The following is a 17,712-nucleotide window of genomic DNA, read 5'->3' as shown; positions in this document are numbered from 1 at the left end:
ATGTTTCCATTTCAATTCTTTCCTTGCTTTTTTTTTATTACATTTTGACTTTTATAGAAGTAGAGTCATCATTCTAATCATCAGTAACACTTTCTCCAGTCAAATCTCATATTTGTGCAAACTAAAGCGACAGATGAGTGGTTGTCTGGGGATGAGGGAGGGGGGAAGTGGGAGGAGTTGAGTGGAATGGATTACAAATGGACATGAGGAAACCCTGGGGGTGATGGGTACACGCAGTACCTTGATTGTGGTGATGGTTTCACAAGGGTATAATGGTGCCAAAACTTACCGCATTGTATGCTTTAAATATGTGTTTACTGTATGCCAATGATACTTTAGTTTAAACCATTTAAACTACTTATATTCTTCTCCCCAACCAAAATATACAATTCTCTTCATTCAAATTACTATGCTTTGTGCTTTATGCTTAACTGTAACAATATTTATAATATATGCTATGAGAATTTTTTATTTTTGTCATTTTTAGTATTATATTTTCAATGGCATTTCATAAATAATTATTTCCTTCAAGTATAATTACTATACTTGAAGTCATATGTTGAGCCTTATAGTTTTAATTCTATTTCTATTAATATTTTCATTTCTCAGTCAATTTTTCTATTTTTAAACCTAATACTATCTAGTTTGGAGGTTTGGAATTTTGTCCCTTTGTAATATTTGTAATGTTTTAAAGTCATGTAAAGGACTTTACATTAGGCAAGAATGCTAATGCTAGCTTACACACACACTATTATTCTTACATAATGTAAATACAATGTAACTATTATATATTGTTTTAATTGAAGCCTGAGGCATTTCATATGAAAAGAATTTAAATAGAAAAAGTACTGTAAGAATTAATCTAAAAGATTTCATTCATTGTTCTCCTCTGCCTTGGACAGTGATTTTCATTCAGTTTATATTTCCAGACAAGATCTAACCTGACCATGGCTAATCTGGTCATCTCAACTCCCTATGTCCCAAGAAAGTTTTCACTGTGGGCCTAGCAGGCCATACGGAAACCTGGTAACATTTATCTAGTTGAGTCGTAACACAGACCTATTTTCTTCATTTAACCACTTCCTAAATCTCCCCCCTTTTTTACTACCACCATTGCCCCAAAGTTTTAAAATAAGGTTTACATTTTTAATTTAGGTTTTAGTGAGCACAGATGATGTGCCTGACACTGTGCTAGGTACTGGGAATACAAAGAGAAGAAGGTACTCTTGGGAAGTGTATTTACGTTCATACTGGGATTCTTTCTTCTTCCTTAAGCAAATAATGAATTGTGTTGCATACAGTAAGACACTGGAGAATACCGACCTTGGTAAAGTTCTTTCAAACATAATTTCTGCCTCTTTGACCTTTCAGATTACTGGGTAAAACTGCCAGTTTCAATGCTTTACTGAATCAGGATTTACTCCTTGGAGCAATGCAAAAGGAGTGTTCTGTGTTAAATCTTGACAAATTATGTGAAATGGAGACTGTCCATACAAATTGGTTTCATTCACCATTATTTCTCTAGGAGTAAGAAAAACTCAGAATAATACAGTTGGCTGGCAAAGCAGGTATTTTCCTAAGGCACTAATTTCAATGGAATTAAGTCTTACTGGAAAGCCCACAAGAGACCATACAGTCTCTTTTCCTGGGAAGACCAAAGAAATAAGTCAAGATTTTGGGTAAATATTCCCACTCCAAATTATTAACACAATCATTCTGATCAAAAGTAGGATGCTTCACTAATCAATGTATCATAGAGGCTTTGAAATCATACAGACCTGCGTCAGATTCCTGCCTTTTCTCTTCCCTAAAATATGATCTTGGGCAGGTTTTTAGGCTCACTAAGCTTCAAGTTCCTCACCTGTAAAATGAATGTGACAGTAACTACCTTGCAGGGCAATGACTGAGAGATAATGCTAATAAAACACTTAGCAGAGTGTTTGGCTCCATAAGCAATAATTTCAATAATTCACTATCTCTTTATTTTTAAAAGTATATGTCAGATCTGGGCAGGCCTAGGAGGAATGAAAATCACCAGGTGAGAAAATGACACCGTGGGAAGCTGCCTACAGACCCTATCCAGGAAAAACAAATGAAGGTTAGGGTCTGGGGTCGGCCTATTCAAATAACAGGATGCAGCTTTCACCCAGCAACCAGCTCTAGCCAATCAGACTCTGACACCCCCACTGGAGGTTTTTGCGCTTAAAAACCCTGATCAAAGAACAACTGAGCAAGCCCCAACCTCCCTTGGTTGGCTCCATTTTCCCCCAGGAGTCCCAACCTCCCTTCGTTGGCCCCACTTTCCCTCTTATTCCCACTGATAAAGCCTGCTCTCCTTAGCTCACTGCGTCCATCTGGCTTCTTGAGCGACTCCGACCTAACAGTATACACTGAAAAACTTCTACTTACCTAGTGTAAAAATCATATGGGGTATGTTTATAAGCTAGTTGGAAAGCAAGTCAAACACACATTAAAAAATAGAGAACAATCAACGTTGATTTAATATTTTTTAGTACAAAAGGATGTTAAACATGAGGTCATGTTATTTCAGAATTCTGGCAGATGTCCCAAAGACTGAGAGTATTAATAGTAAGAAGATCTATTCAGGATATGCTAAATCAATTCAAGACATTTGAAATCGATTTTGTGACAGATTCCTTAATAATTGACCTCAGGATTATAAGAGGCAAAAAAATCAATCTTTAGACCTGAGAGAGTCTAGAAAGACTAGCACCCCTGATGTTTTTGGAGTTGTGAGGATTTGGGGAATCAATTCCACACACATACATTGTGCGAGGAGTGGGTGGTGTCTTTCACAGCACTTTGAAGGTATTACTGCACCGCCTTCAGCATCTAGTATCGTTGCTGGAGGAAAGCGCACTGCTGGTGCGATTCTTGTTCCAGTGTAGGCAATCTGTCTTTTCTCTCTGAAGTTTTTACTACTTTCCTTTTACCCTTGATGTTCTGAAGGGTAACTGTGATGTGACTTGGAATAGTTTTATTTTTATTTTTCTGCTTCATATTCGCAGTGCACTTTCAACCTGAATGAAGATTTCAGATTTTCTTTCAATTCTAGAAAACTCTCAGTCATTCATTCCCTTTTAATATTATTTTCCATCATCCTCTTTTTTTTTATCTTGTTTTGGATTTCCTATTAAATACATAATGGATTATCTCAACACATCCTCCATGACTTCTGACAGCTCCTCTATATTTTTATCTTTTGTCTCTTTTTGCTGTTTTGGTAAAGCCTCAATACTATCTTGTAATCCACTACAGTGGTAACTCGGTACTCACCATTAATTCATTCCAGAACTTGTGATGAGTGCCGAAACCCATGAACACCAAGCAAGCACCAAGTGCTGAAACATTTTTTTTCTCATCAAAATGTGACAAGTACAGGGTTTGATGAGTTCTGAAGCAGACAAGAACTGAGGTATGACTGTACCTCAAACGGTCATTTCCTGCTATTACTGTACTCCACATTCTAAACTATTTCTTCCCGTGTTCCTTATTTCAATAATTGGCATTACCATCTGTCAGATACCTGATTCATTCTTCTCCCAGGTTTACCTTCTACGAATCCTCTGTACTATCAGCAATTTAAAAATAGTACCATTCTGGGGCAGTGGGAGCCAAGGAGGAGGCTCCAGACGCTGCTCAGAAACTGAACACATGAGTTCCTGTACCCTGCACATTCAGCCTGGAGTCATCAAGGCCAAGTACAGGGCCCCCATCCAGGACCAGACCAACAACATCATCCTTAAATATCTGGAACAGTTCAAATCGGCCTCCAGGGAGGAACTCCCCTTTGAGATCACAACAGGCAGTGTCTGGTTTAGCTTCCTAGAGAACCACAACAAGCTGGACAAAGACAACCTCTACTACACTGAGTGCATCTTTGAGACCACAGGTAACAAATGCAATGGAAAAAAGTAAAGCAAGGGAGGAAAATGCTGGAGGTGGAAGATGAATAATGAAAGTTTAAATATACTGACCAGAGAAGGTGTTACTGAGAGAGATATTTGATTAAAGACTTGAAAGAGTTGAGGGAGAAAGAAAGAAAATATTAGAAGGATCATTTAAATCAGATGGAACATCAAATGCAAAGGTGTTGATGTGGAAAACCTGACTTCTTCAAGAAATAGCAAGAAGATCATTGTCACTGAGCAACAGGGGAGGGCAGGCAGTAGGAGATAAAGTCGGAGAAGTTCCCAGAGTCTGATCTCTTTGGGCCATTGTAAAGCATTTGGCTTTCACTCTGAATAAGGAAAGACAGCATTGGAGGGTGTTGAGCAGAACAATGACATGATCTAACTTATTATTTGAAAGAATAACTCTGTGGTAGAATGGAAGTACAACATAGGGGAAGTAAGAAGGTCAGTTGGAAGGCTTTTGCAAAAATCCAGGCTTGAGAGAGGATACCTTGCACTAGGATCATATTCTGATACGTTTTGAAGAACTTAACAGGTTTGCACTAATTACTGTTCTAGACCCTAGAGATACGTTATTGAAAGGTTAGATGAGGGTCATGAAAGAAAGAGAAGTGGCAAAGATGAATCAAAGGTTTCTCTTCTGAGCAACTTAAAGTATGGAATTGCCATGAACCTACTCAGAGAAGACAGCAGGAAGACAAAGCTTTAGAGGTATGATCTGGAGATATTAGAGTATGAAGGGTGAGATGCCTACTAGACGTCCTCATGGAGATGTCAAGTGAATATTTAGATAAATGAGTCTGGAGTACAAGGCAGAAGTCTTGGCCAGAGATACATACTTGGGAGCAATCACTGTTCATGTAGTTTTAAAGCCAGGAGAGTGAATGAGATCAGCTAGGAAAGGAGTGTTGACAGAAAAGAGAGCCAAGCACTGAGTCCTTGGCTACTCCAAGGGACTGGGGAAATTAGAAAAACTGGCAAAGTAGACTGAAAAGTAGCCATAAGGAAGGATGAAAACCAGGAGAGTGCAGTATCCTGGAAATGAGAGAAAAAAAGTGTTTCAAAGATGAGGAAGTGATAACCTTATCAAACCTGTTTGAAGACTGAGAATTGGCCAAGATGATATCGAGGTCATCAGTGTCCTTGATAAGCCCACACTTTGTGGAATGGTTGGGAAAAAAGCCTTATTATAGAGGGTTTAAGAGAGAATTGGAGCCAGTGAGTATAGGTGACTCTTTTGAGGAGTCTTGTTAAAGGGAATAAAGAAATAGGACAATAGCTGGAGGAAAATACATCAGGAAATGGTTTTTTTTTGGTCTATATTAGTTTTCTGTTGCTGCTGTAACAAATTACCACAAATTTAGTGGCTTAAAACAACACAAGGTAATGATCTTACAACTTGGTAGGTTAGAAGTTCAACCTGGGTCTCAGTGGGCCAAAAATCAAGGTGTCAACAAGACTGTGTTCCTTTGTAGAGGCTCTGGGGAAGAATCCATTTTTCTTGTCTTTTCCAGCTTCTAGAGCTCACCCACATTCCTTGGCTCATGTCCGCCTTCCTCCATCTTTAAAGTCAGCAACACTGCATTACTCTGACCATGCTTCTACACCCATACCTCCTTCTGACTGTCTTATCCTGCCTCCCTGTTCTACTTTCAAGGTCCCTTGTGATTACATTGGGTCCCCTGGGATAACACAGGATAACTTTCCTATTTTAAGATCAGCTCATTATCAACCTTGATTCCCTTTTGCCACATAACATAACATATTCACAGGTTCTGGAGACTTGGACATCGACATCTCTGGGGAGTCATGATGCTGGAACACATTGCAGCATACTTGTTGATGGAAATAATTACAGAAAGAGAACTTGATGATACAGGAGAGGGCTGAATCATTGGAGTGACAAATAGCAAATGGAGGACTGCCTTTCCATAGGAGCAAGAAAGATTCCTCTCTATTTCAGAGAGGAGCTTGAAAATAACATAAGGGAACAAATGCAGGCTGGTAGGTAGATATGGTGGTGGGAGCTTGTGGGAGTCATTTTTTTTTCTCAGAGACTTAGAAACAAGGTCATAGACTAAGACCAAGGATGGGAGGTGTTGGAGGTATAAGAAGAAATTATAAAACTGACACATAAGAGAGCAAAAGCATGAAAGGACTAGAGAAATATCATGAGCATCAAGGTAGCATCAAGAGCCTGTGATCATTAAATGTAAAGTGTGACCATTCGGCTTGTTTCCTCCAGTAGAGCAGAGCATTGGTATAGTAATTAGCCAGGGTAGGATAACTGCTCTACAAACTCCAAATTTCAGTGCCTTAACACAACCAAAGATGATTTCTCACTAAGAAATTGACATAGATTTTCTCACTTAATCCTCACAATGGTTGAATATAGTGGCCATTATTATTATGCCCCTTTTCAGATGAATTAAAGAATTTCTTGAAGTAAACCTAAACCATAATTTTTGCTTTAGGTATTAATTTGGGGGGTACTTAAAAATAATATTTGCCTCCTGGTCATCTTCAGACAATTGAGCATACTGCTCCCTTTGCCTGGAATCTCTCCTCTCTTTCCTCACTGACTTCTAGAATCAGCTCTGCAATAGTCCTCTGGGGGAAACCTTCCCACAAATCTCCAGACAGGTTTATTTCCTCCTCTGTGCTCTTTCTATAGGTCTTACACTATAATGATCTGGTCCACCATTATTCCCTGACACCCCCCGTGCCTTTGCAATCCTTCCTATTCCCTCTCCCCTCATCCAAGAGATAGCAATGATATTCTATTTCAAAAACCATAAACCACAGCACCCACCACAGTGCTTGGCAATGCAGTTGCTCTTTATCTGTTCACAAAATGGAAGGAAAGAAGGAAGACAAACTAGGCAATACTTTGACACTACAGAAGGAAATACCTGCTCCCTTTGGAGCTGAGTGGGAAACTAAACTATCCATTTCATTGTTATGGGTTAAAGTTTTCTTTATGAAGGATAGTTGTGGAAGGCTTGAGCTCTGTACGGTGGCAGGCCACCACTCAGTGGAGGTGTGCGTGCACTGCAGGGAGCTGCACCTATAGGGTGCTTTCACTGCTGCCCAAGACAAACTCCAAGAACGAACTGCAGTCACCACCACTCACCCAATCTGCTCTCTGAGCTGTCACTGCCTCCGCCTTGGGCCCTAAACCATCTGGCTCTGTGCTCCCCACCTTTTGTGATGAGACACTTAGGAACTCTGTTAAATTGATGATTTTCTTAGACCTGCCCCAGATGATTCTGATTCAGTGGGTGGAATAATTTGTATTTTTTAGCTAGTACTCCCAAGTGATTCTTACTCTCAAGGCTAGGAAATTAATCATCTTTGTTTCAGTCTCACACTATGAAATTGGGGCAGCTATTTACTTTTCATTGACTTTAAGTTATTTTTTTAATCTACTTTAAAGATTTTATTTATTTTTAGAGAGGGGAAGGGAGAGAGAAAGAGAGGGGGAGAAACATCCATGTGTGGTTGCCCCTCCTGCCCTCTACTGGGGACCTCTGCAACCCAGGCATGTGCCCTGACTGGGAATGGAACCGGTGACCCTTTGCTTCAGTCTGGTGCTCAGTCCACTGAGCCACACCAGCCAGGGCTGGACTTTAAGTTAACTTTAAATATATTATTGGTTAATAGATGAAATATTCCTTAAGTCCTTGAAGGTGTAGCTTAATACTTAGATTATTCTGCAGCTTTTACCTATCTTTTCAACAGGGTGATTCAAGTGAGAGCAGCTTTTGAGAGTACCATGGGGCAACTCCAAACTTCAGAACTGTTCTGACATAGGAACCAAAATAAGTATTGAATTGAACCTTAGTGCCTGCATAATGATCTGGGCATTATCCAGTCCCATTCATCTCTTTCTCGGATGAGGTCAGAGATCTGAGGTGACCAGCACCATAGTATTCCTCAATAGACTTTGGACGGAAAAAGAATCAGGGAACCCTTTCTCTTCTCCCTGAACAAGATGCATTATTAGAAGCTGTCCTAGGCAAGGAAAGCTGTGAAAAAATAGGCCCGACTATCTATTCCTATTTTCGACAGCCACAGGTCTGCAACATAGTGAGAGGTAGGGGATAGGTTTAGTAAGTTCTTGTTGCTGGTCGTCTGTCTTCTTGGTCGGATGCAGTTAGCCTCTCCTTGTTAATCGGTGTCAGAGGGGCTCTTCGGGTAGGAAAAATAACAGCAAACGTTTTTGAAAAGGAAGTTAGTCTTCAGCCACTTACGACCTTATGAAACCTCTCTGGGCCAAAAAGACAATGGCCGTCTGGCTGAGGGACCTCGAGACTTCACAACACTTGCTCCCGTGCGAAAGGGTCGGGACTCTCCATAAAACCACACGGTATTCGGATGAGAAATCACTCGGGGGTTACGCGCGCCCCCGCGGGACGCAGAGGCGGAAACCCAATCCCCGGGAGTCCCAAATTCAGGCTTAGGACCGCCCTTGCCACTCGGGGGCGGGGCGAAGGTCAGTCACGTGGACCTCGCAGCCCTCTCGGCTTATTTCCCCTACAAGGACTTGGACTCACGAGCCCTGCCCCTGGTCGTACTCTGGTATGTGCAAGGAAGCAAACTCACAGGATGGACCCTACCATCTGCTCACATGAAAGGGGGGAAGAAAGAAATACAAATAAGAGTGGGTACAAAAACCACAAAAACTCAGACATCAGACCCACCGAGCCACCACATATTACTCTATTTCTAAGTCACTGCTTTATAGTCTTCGTCATGCATTCGGTTAAACTCGCGCCCTTAGAGCACTAGCAACTGCGCCCCCCCGTTAAACTCTCTCTGTTGGCCTAGAATGGTGACTTGGCTTCCGTCCGGTTTTCTAAGCGGAGGCCGGAAGTGTTGGATTTTAGCGACTTTGGGTGTAGAAGGGCGGTGATAGCGGCAGCTAGGGTTGCGAGGAGGGTCACCGAAGCGCTCAGATTCTCGCGGTTGTGCTGGGTGAGTGGTGCTTGCGGACCGGCGGGTGGGACCCATCCCGTAGACCCGTCTCCTCGGGGCGGCTGGGAGGGCAGCGGCGCACCTGGGCAGGTGTACTAGCCGCTTCCCCGGTTTCGAAGGCCGCGGTCCCAGTGGCCCAACAGCGCGCGACCTTAGTTGCTTTGCCTAACTTGGAGTTTTGAAAGTGTGGCTTAGCTCCCCGTGCCGCAAACTTGGGCGGTAGCTGAGCCCGCGAAACCCGAGCCTCGCGGCTTTTGACTCCGGTACTATGTTTAGTTTCTAACGTAAACTTAGCCAATTCGGGAGAGTTTGCGCGAAAACTGTAGCCCGGTGTCCTAGCCCAGCCCCACTGCTGCAGCTGTTGTTGCAGCTGTGGAGCTACATTTAGTAGGAAGAATTAACTCAAATTAGGTTTCTAGTTCAGTACCCACTTCGGTAACTGGAACTTTTTAAAAAAGATTATTTGGAGAAAGGGGAGTCTGGGGTTTAGTTTGCGGTTTGAGAAAAATTCTAAAATGTAACATCGCATTCTTTTTGGGTGGAGACTTTGGATTAAGTCCATTTCCAGTGTTAACTTTTAAGTAGGTGAGCATATGAAAACATATGTCAGTTCTTTACAGAACTTTGGAACAGAAATATGCAGTCAGTTGAGATTTTAACTTAAGTGCCAAAAATTTCGTATTCAAAGGTGAAAAAAATGGTAGTTTCTTAAGATTGCTATTGTTTGTTCTGGAAGGCTTTTTGTAAAACTTACCTAGAAAAGCTTTTTATTTTCAAATGTGAAGCTTTAGTGGCAAGTGAACCCTGACAAGTAATAGCCTTTGTCAAGTGCTAAGAAGTTTTTGGGTGTGGCAGGTTTGAGGGAACTAACCGTACCTTCAACCGGAAGTTTGCACAGTAATTGAAAATTTGGTTTAGTTAGAAGGGACGCACCAACTTGAAAGTGTACTTTTAAAAAACTGTGTTTGGCACCAAAAAGTTACATATGCTTAGCTTGCAAAAAAGTGCATTGATTAAATAATTTGATTTGGATTTGGGAAGTTGACCAAATTTTTCTAAGATGGGAGTTTTTCCTTGAAAAAATGTATCATATCTCTTACAGGTCAATTTGAGTGGTAGTTATGTAAGTCTAGATTACTTTACATTTATTACAACATTAGACTAAGATTCTACCTAGAGTAACTTACTGTGATATTAGTATGGATTAATTCCATTTTATAAATGAAAGCATAGTATCTAGAGATTGTGAAAAATCTTCTGATTGCCCTTGGTGTGTGGGGAAAATCCTCTGAAGATTTTTATTTTTCATTTCTCCTACCACGTAATCTAGTCTAACATCTTCCTTACATGTATTTCTCCTTTTGACATAACACTAAATGATTTTCTTCTTATTTAATCAAGCAAAAATAAAACCACAAAAAGTCATTGTCACCAACACTCCACTCCCTTGATTTAAAACAAGATTATATTCCCTTTAGATCTGTAAACTGAATCTCCTTGACTATCGTTGACTTTCTTTCACTTTCTCATGCATCTGAAATCCGTATGTGTATTTCATAGAAGCCTGCTGTGCAAGTCACTCTGCTGTTAAGTCTCATACAACACATGTCCCTTCAACATTAAATATTTGAAAAATAGATTCTAGACTCTTAGAATGAATAAGATCCTTATAACTTGGAAATCTCAGGTGCCTACATGGCAATCTTACCATCCCAAATAAAGAATACTTACATTGATATATGAAATATTTTCATTTTATCCCAAATACTAAATTTCTGTGAAAGTTGTGTATTTGCTGAGGTCATTGAGAATTGTGCATTTGTTGAGGTCTTGTTACATGAAGACAGTTCCAGTGTTAATTGTTCGGGGAAAGTAAAAAATGGACAGAAAACTACAGTGATGACAAGGGAATAAATGACAATATCATAAGTAATTTGGTCCTTGGGATCATAGCACTCTTCCTGATTTGGCTTCCTCTCCACCAGTGTTTATTCCACTGCATACTTTTAGTGTGGTAGGGAAAAATAAACTGCACTTCCCTTGTTTTGAAACAACTGACTGTGAAGTTAAACCCCCTATCCTGAAAGGCTCCAGGTTTATGGTGGGAGATAATGCATAGAACAAAATACAATCTCTTTAGTAGTAACTTGCCCAATGTTACACTACCAGTTTTTGGTAGAATTAAGACTGACGTCTGATCTCTTAATCTTAAGAATCTCTTGTCGCTTCTAAGTTCAACAGCGTTTTTCAGGGTCTTTTATTTCCCCCTCTGAATTTGTCATAAACAAAGATCTTTTCTGAACTCATGGTATTTGATAATCATGTGCCACTTTTGAGTTATTTTTCATTATTGTCACACATTGTTTTAAATTGAGAGTCATACTTCTGGAATGAAAACTATGTGACTCATTTCAGAAGTTAAACCAATCATCTTATTTCTTTATAGTTGCCTCCCCAACAATATTTTAGGCTCCTTGAAGACACTTGCGTTGTATTTCTTAATTCTTAAGTTGTTTTCAACACTAGTGACATTTGGTGCACATTACTGCCATTAACTGATCATAATAAAGGTTGATGATTAAGTATTGAATGAGCGAAAGAAAAGTTCTATGTAATTACCATTTTCAGTGCTGACGCCAAAAAACTTTATAACTTTAAAAAAACCGTAATGCATTTACAAATTTAAAGAATGCATGATAAAAGAAAGATTTAAAAATACATCAGAGCTCTGTATATATTACTTTATAACCCAAACTAAGCGTTCTTTTTTTTTAACTGCTTTTCTTTTTTAGAGAGAGGGAGGGAAACATCATTTTGTTATTTCACTTATTTATGCATTCATTGGTCAATTCTTTTATGTGCCCTGACAGGGGTCGAACCCACAACCTTGGCGTATCAAGATGATGCTCTAAGCAACTGAGCTAGCTGGCAGGGCCCAAACTAGAGAGACCCTATCTCCTCCCACCAAATGTAGTAATATGAGGTTTTATAGATTAAAAAATCAGTTGTCAACTATTTCACTTGTACTTCTTATCAGTATCATTGTTCTTAAAACAACTGACATTCCTGTATCATTGGGGGAAGACATGTTATCAAACAAAACATTATTTCTAAAGACATGCTTTTGTTTGCAATGACACGGCATGCCTAAAATAATAAAGATTTGGACTGGTAAATATGTGCCACTCATCGGGTCTCAAACACTCTAAGTCCTTCAGTACCTTTAAGAGATGGGGAATAATATACTCCATATTCCTCATAGTTCTTACAACTACATTTAAAATAGAGGGAAAAATTACAGCTCTGTGTAGTTGAGATAATAATGGAATGTAATTGCTGTCTGTAAGAGGTGTTACAGCATGAAAATACGCTTTTGTGAATGGTTTAAGTAAATTCTAAAAGGCAGTCTTTTGAAGGGTGATTAAAGGAAACTAGGACGTTAGGGACAAGTATATATCATAACTTCATTGTCATGTAAGGTATATCTTACCAACACATTCCAGTCTATTGCCAAGGGGTGCTATATTGGATGGACTGGAATTTGTGACTCTTCTTTGTGGAATTTCCTATTAAAATCTAAGAACAGATTTAGGTGGGGAGGGGACTAAGACTGAGCTTTTCTAATTATTTACATAATTGAATTTAGTCTGGATGATGTGGTATAATCAAGGAAAGAATGTAAGAAATAACTTTAAACTCACATGAAGCATTGTATCCTAAGGTCACTTTGCAGTGCTGAGATTTAGGTAGTGCTTCATTCTTTGCAATCCACAGACTTATTTTTAGACCAAGGGCATAGTGTTTTGCTACATCATAGCTAAATGTTGTTTTCAGAACGTAAGCTTTAAAATTGTTGTCCTGGTCAGAGAATGAAATCAGTGGTGCCTATTTTAGACCTGCTTGGAAGAATATAACTCAATACAGTGTTAGACTTGCTCGTTAGAGGTTTTGCAGTCTGCTGTCACCACCTCAGCTCTGAAGGATGGTACGGTAAAATTTTACCTGGTAACAGTGGGATTCTTAGTTTTTCTAAAGATTCGGTGTTGAAAGGAAAAATTGCTTTTTCATTTAGAATTAGACATTCTTTTAACTTAAATTTTATAGGGATAAATTTAGACTACTAGAGAGCAGAGATAGTTCTCATATGTCTTAAAATATTTTCCAAACTTTTTTAAAAACTAGCTCTAAGAACTATTGTGCTCTGATATCTGTATAGAGGACTCAGTCACTTGTCTGTGCAAGAAATTGATTTGGGTAGAGTGGGAATTTGGTAAAACTTAATTATAGATTAATTAACTTCAGAGTTTTCCATACTTTGCAGTTTGCCTTTCAACAAATATCTTTCTTGACTCCATTGATTTCAGAAGTGAGGGTACAGTAAGAATGCTAGTTAGAAGTAGAACAATATTTGACAGTAAAGACTAGGAGACGTTCCATCCATTAGTCCTCCTTCCTATTTTCTGTCCATTTAAGAAAATGGAGTAGCTAGTTTAGGCTAGGGCTGTGGAAGAATAGACTTGTTGAAGATGTATTAGTATTCCTCAATCGTTCCAAAGCACTGAAGTTTAGAACTGGAACTATTTCCCCAGGATACCTACATTCTTTTGTTTCTTGTTTCTATATTGCTTCTAAACCAGTAGATTTGGTTATCAGTCCTTATTAGACTGTACAGCAGTGCAGGGGACATGCAATCTTGTTGATGTCCTCTGCACTTTGACTTAATGTTGGTTGTAGTTTGGAATTTAAAGTTAGTGATGGACTGTTGATTAAATGTCAGAACTACTAAGGAAAAATGAACTCAAAGCGTGATTCTGGTTTTTCTCTTTGTAATTTGGTTCTATGAGTAATGGTATCAATTAGTTGTGATATTTTGCTAAGTGATACTATACTGCCAAATAATTTTTAGACACATCTCTAAGTATGTTTCACATATCAGGAGTTGATTCAGTTTACCTTTTGTTATTCTTTGTCTTCTTGTATTTCTCTTCCTAATTAGGATCTAACTACCACCATGTCGAGCAAAAGGGCAAAGACCAAGACCACCAAGAAGCGCCCCCAGCGCGCAACGTCCAATGTGTTCGCCATGTTTGACCAGTCGCAGATTCAGGAGTTTAAAGAGGCCTTCAACATGATTGACCAGAACAGAGATGGTTTCATTGACAAGGAAGATTTGCATGATATGCTTGCCTCACTGGGTAATGATCAGTTTTAATAGTAACACATTATTGGATAGTATTTTTGTAATCTCTTTTATGATTATTTCCTAAATCTTAAAGCTCTGTAAAGCCAATCTAATGATGCTATAGCTTACTAAATAAGATTCAAAGTCTTGAGCAGTGTCCCTCAAAGTGCGGTCCTCAGACTACCTGCAGATTACTGGCCAGGCCGCAGGACTGTGCTGGGGGCCAGTTGTGTGTGTGTGTTGCAAGCAGTGATCTTGATTATGAGAAGGGTATTATTCCTTATGTCATCCCAGTGGAATAGCATGTAATCTCCACTTTTCATACAGGCCCCGTTCATTGAAAAGGCTATTTTCCTAATGGTTTTGCTATTGCAAATGGGAAGAGCAGACTGTAAATGATCATCTTTCTTGTCAAAGTGTTTACTATGATGAATAGTTGATGCATTTTGTGATACAATCAAAATTATGACCCCTTTTTTTGTTTAGGGAAAAATCCAACCGATGAGTATCTAGATGCCATGATGAATGAGGCGCCAGGGCCCATAAATTTCACCATGTTCCTCACGATGTTCGGTGAGAAGTTAAATGGCACAGATCCAGAAGACGTCATCAGAAATGCTTTTGCTTGCTTTGATGAAGAAGCAACTGGTAATTACCAAGTGATTTAACTTTTAGTAATGGCAACTGAAGTACATAATGACTTGAAATATGACATAATACTCTCAGGTTTATACCATACCTATTTGTTGTTGTTTGGACAGACTTTTCCTGTGGTATCACTCTCTTCACTGCCTCTGCCCTTAAACATTTGATTTACAATTTAATAGATGTACTTGAAAGTTCTTTAGGAAACTTATACTCCACACAGATTAGGCTCTCACTAAATACGTGGTGAATGAATAACTTGTACTAGAGCAGTCTTGATAAAGTGAAAATTGCTATAGGCTACGACACCTATACAGTCCTATATTTATCAGGTACCTCTCAGTTCGGAGATTGTTTAAAGCTGGTATTAGACTTTCTAGTTTTGTATTCTTATTCTTCGTAATAGCTGTGGATTTAGGGCAAGTTATTTAAGTTATCTAAATCTCTGTTTTCTTATTTGTAAAATGGGCAATAATGTTACCTACCTCACAGGGTTGTTGTGAGGATTAAATGAAGAAATGAAATAATAGCATACTGCTTGGCATAGAGTTAAATCTCAAAAAAAACCTCAAAAAAGTTAACTACAGAAATGCCCATTCCTTTGGCAAAAGTATATGTAAGAGAAAAGATAAGGAGGCAACTCACATGGCAAGTTTTTTGAGGGGGAAGGCACACCCTTGGGTTACGCATTACTTGGAGCAGTTTGAATAGAACAGGCACAGTCTGGTAATGGAAGCGTTCTGTCCCCAGTTTGGCTTTCAAGGCTCCCCACAATACGGCGTCTTCGGGCCTATTCAAGTATACCACCCTCGACTCTTGTATCATCTTTCTAACTCCTTCCAAGCTCCTCTGAGCAATGTTGTCCTAACTTAACCTCCACCATTTCTGCCTCTATGCCTTCCTCGTCATATCACGTTCTCTTTCTTCTTGAACTCGAAACTCCTGGCATTTTTTTCTGGAAGGGCCGGGGAAGAGGCAGGCAGGGGAGACTTACTTATTTTTTTCTCCTTAAAAACACTTGTGTATTGATTGAATTCTTTTGTTATGAGCAGGTATTAGTTTTTTTAAATGGGGGGGAGATAATACCTTTTAAAGAAGTGAAATGTCTTACCTATTCTTCAGACTCCTGTCAATTGTCATATACTTTCTAGAGCCTGTTCTGCATTTTCATACTATTTTCTTCTGCCCCTAAGAAACTTAAAGTCTCCCCCTTCTTTTTACTTCCAAACAATTTTATTTCTCCTCCTGGTACTTAACTGTATGTCATCTTCTATTTTAGTTGTATACTTCTCCTAATCATCAAGTGTCTCCCTGCTTCCAGGGTAATGGCTGTGTGTCTCATTGGAATTATATTCCCATCTCTGTAACTCCTCCTGGCACCTACCACAGTCCCTTGTGCATAGTTGGTGGTTAGTTTATGTGATATTTGAACAATTTGGCTGTAGCTGACAATTTATTTCTACATGCTGAAAGTCTAAGATTTGGGGCGCTTTTTTTTTAAGTTTAAGGTTGAATTAGAACCCCCCCCCCCCCATTAATCTACAGTTTCTTATGTGACCTGACCTTCTACTTTAAACTCATTTTATAGGAAGTATATTCTCAACGTTTTAGCTTAATTTTACAAGCAAGGAAGTTGGTGGGGGGCTTTTGTTTGGTTGGTTGATTTTTTTATCACCTTTGGTGTAGTAGAGTATCAGTGGTTCTCAGTCATGACTGCGCGTGTCCTGAATTACTTGGGGAGACTTAAATATCCAAAAATACCAGTGCATCTGGACTTTTTTTTTTAAGCCCTCTGAATGGTTCTTATTCTGATGTGCAGTCAGGTTTTATGAGAACCCTGCTTTCACAATTCCAGAATAGAAAGCACACCTTCCGGCTCACCACTCCCACCCCAGTGCCTAGCCCAGTGACTGACATAATTAATGCTCAATTGTTTACTCAGTGTTTTTTGCACACTCTGGGCCTGGCCATATCTGTTATTAATCTAAGTTAGATTCGTAAAAAAACATTTAAAATTTTCATTTTACGTATTGAAAAAACAAAGTCAGGTAAAGTGAATTACCTGAAATGACATAGCTGGTTAAAACTGGACCTCATGACTTCAGTGTTCTTTCACTGAAGCACTCTATTGATGTGGTATTGATTTTAGTGTTACTTAGTTATAGAATAAGTATGACCATTCATGCTACTTTAAGGAACTATGAGGCTTAGGTTTCTTAATCGTACTTTATTCCTTTCGTTTACGCATGGGTTTAGCCCTTGTAATCAAGAGACCAGGAGACGGCTGTAGAGGAAGGTTAATACAGCAGAGCAGGTTAATACCACTAAGCAACTAGGTATTCTCTAGGCAGCTGCTGAGGCTGACGTGAGCATGTGGAGACCCCATATTCCATGTAGAACATGCTTAGTCAAGTATAGATGTTCCTTATAATTAGTCTTCACAGTGGTATGTATTCTGAACCCTAGTTCCTTATTTTTTTAGGCACCATTCAGGAAGATTACCTGAGAGAGCTGCTGACAACGATGGGAGATCGGTTTACAGACGAGGAGGTGGATGAGCTGTACAGGGAGGCGCCTATTGACAAAAAGGGAAATTTCAATTACATCGAGTTCACGCGCATCCTTAAACATGGAGCAAAAGACAAAGATGACTGAAAAGAACACCAAATTCCAGCCAAATGTTCCTTATTGCCACTTTGGGTGTTTCTGAGACTTTCTCTTAAAGCCTATAGCATGCCCTAGCTTTACAGCTTTAACCTTTCTTGTGGTATTTATTCTCAGCCATTTTGGGCACATGCATCTCTGTAATCAGACTGGAAATGGGACTTTTTGTCATTTTCAGAATAGAAAAAAGGGTAATTTAACTTACTGGCTCCCCTCATAACTACAATCTACACAGAGTCAATATATTTTTTCAGAGAAAGTTACTCAATTTTTTCTGAACCATAATTAAACTTTTATGATAAAAACTTA

At 39.3% G+C, this 17,712-nt stretch overlaps 1 protein-coding gene across 1 annotated transcript; it reads left to right on the top strand.

The window, feature by feature from the left end:
• The first annotated feature begins 8,767 nt into the window (after window positions 1-8,767).
• On the top strand, window positions 8,768-17,712 carry LOC112322716 (myosin regulatory light polypeptide 9). The gene is made up of 4 exons (XM_024580320.4): window positions 8,768-8,912; window positions 13,909-14,107; window positions 14,581-14,742; window positions 17,222-17,712. The coding sequence occupies exons 2-4, from the start codon at window positions 13,924-13,926 to the stop codon at window positions 17,392-17,394; spliced, it is 519 nt and encodes a 172-aa protein (XP_024436088.1). The 5' UTR covers window positions 8,768-8,912; window positions 13,909-13,923; the 3' UTR covers window positions 17,395-17,712.

This window comes from Desmodus rotundus, chromosome 10 (assembly GCF_022682495.2).
Source record: "Desmodus rotundus isolate HL8 chromosome 10, HLdesRot8A.1, whole genome shotgun sequence".
NCBI classification, from domain to species: Eukaryota; Metazoa; Chordata; class Mammalia; order Chiroptera; family Phyllostomidae; genus Desmodus; species Desmodus rotundus.
The sequence above is the reverse complement of the archived record's forward strand: the minus strand, read 5'-3'. Positions and strand labels throughout refer to the sequence as shown.

What these genes read in the sequence shown, in the direction of transcription:
- LOC112322716 (XM_024580320.4), top strand. Translation starts at nt 13,924, where the DNA reads ATGTCGAGCAAAAGGGCAAAGACCAAGACCACCAAGAAGCGCCCCCAG. An exon ending in TGATATGCTTGCCTCACTGG is followed by an intron (nt 14,108 to 14,580) that starts GTAATGATCAGT and finishes TTTTTTGTTTAG; the next exon opens with GGAAAAATCCAACCGATGAG. An exon ending in CTTTGATGAAGAAGCAACTG is followed by an intron (nt 14,743 to 17,221) that starts GTAATTACCAAG and finishes TTATTTTTTTAG; the next exon opens with GCACCATTCAGGAAGATTAC.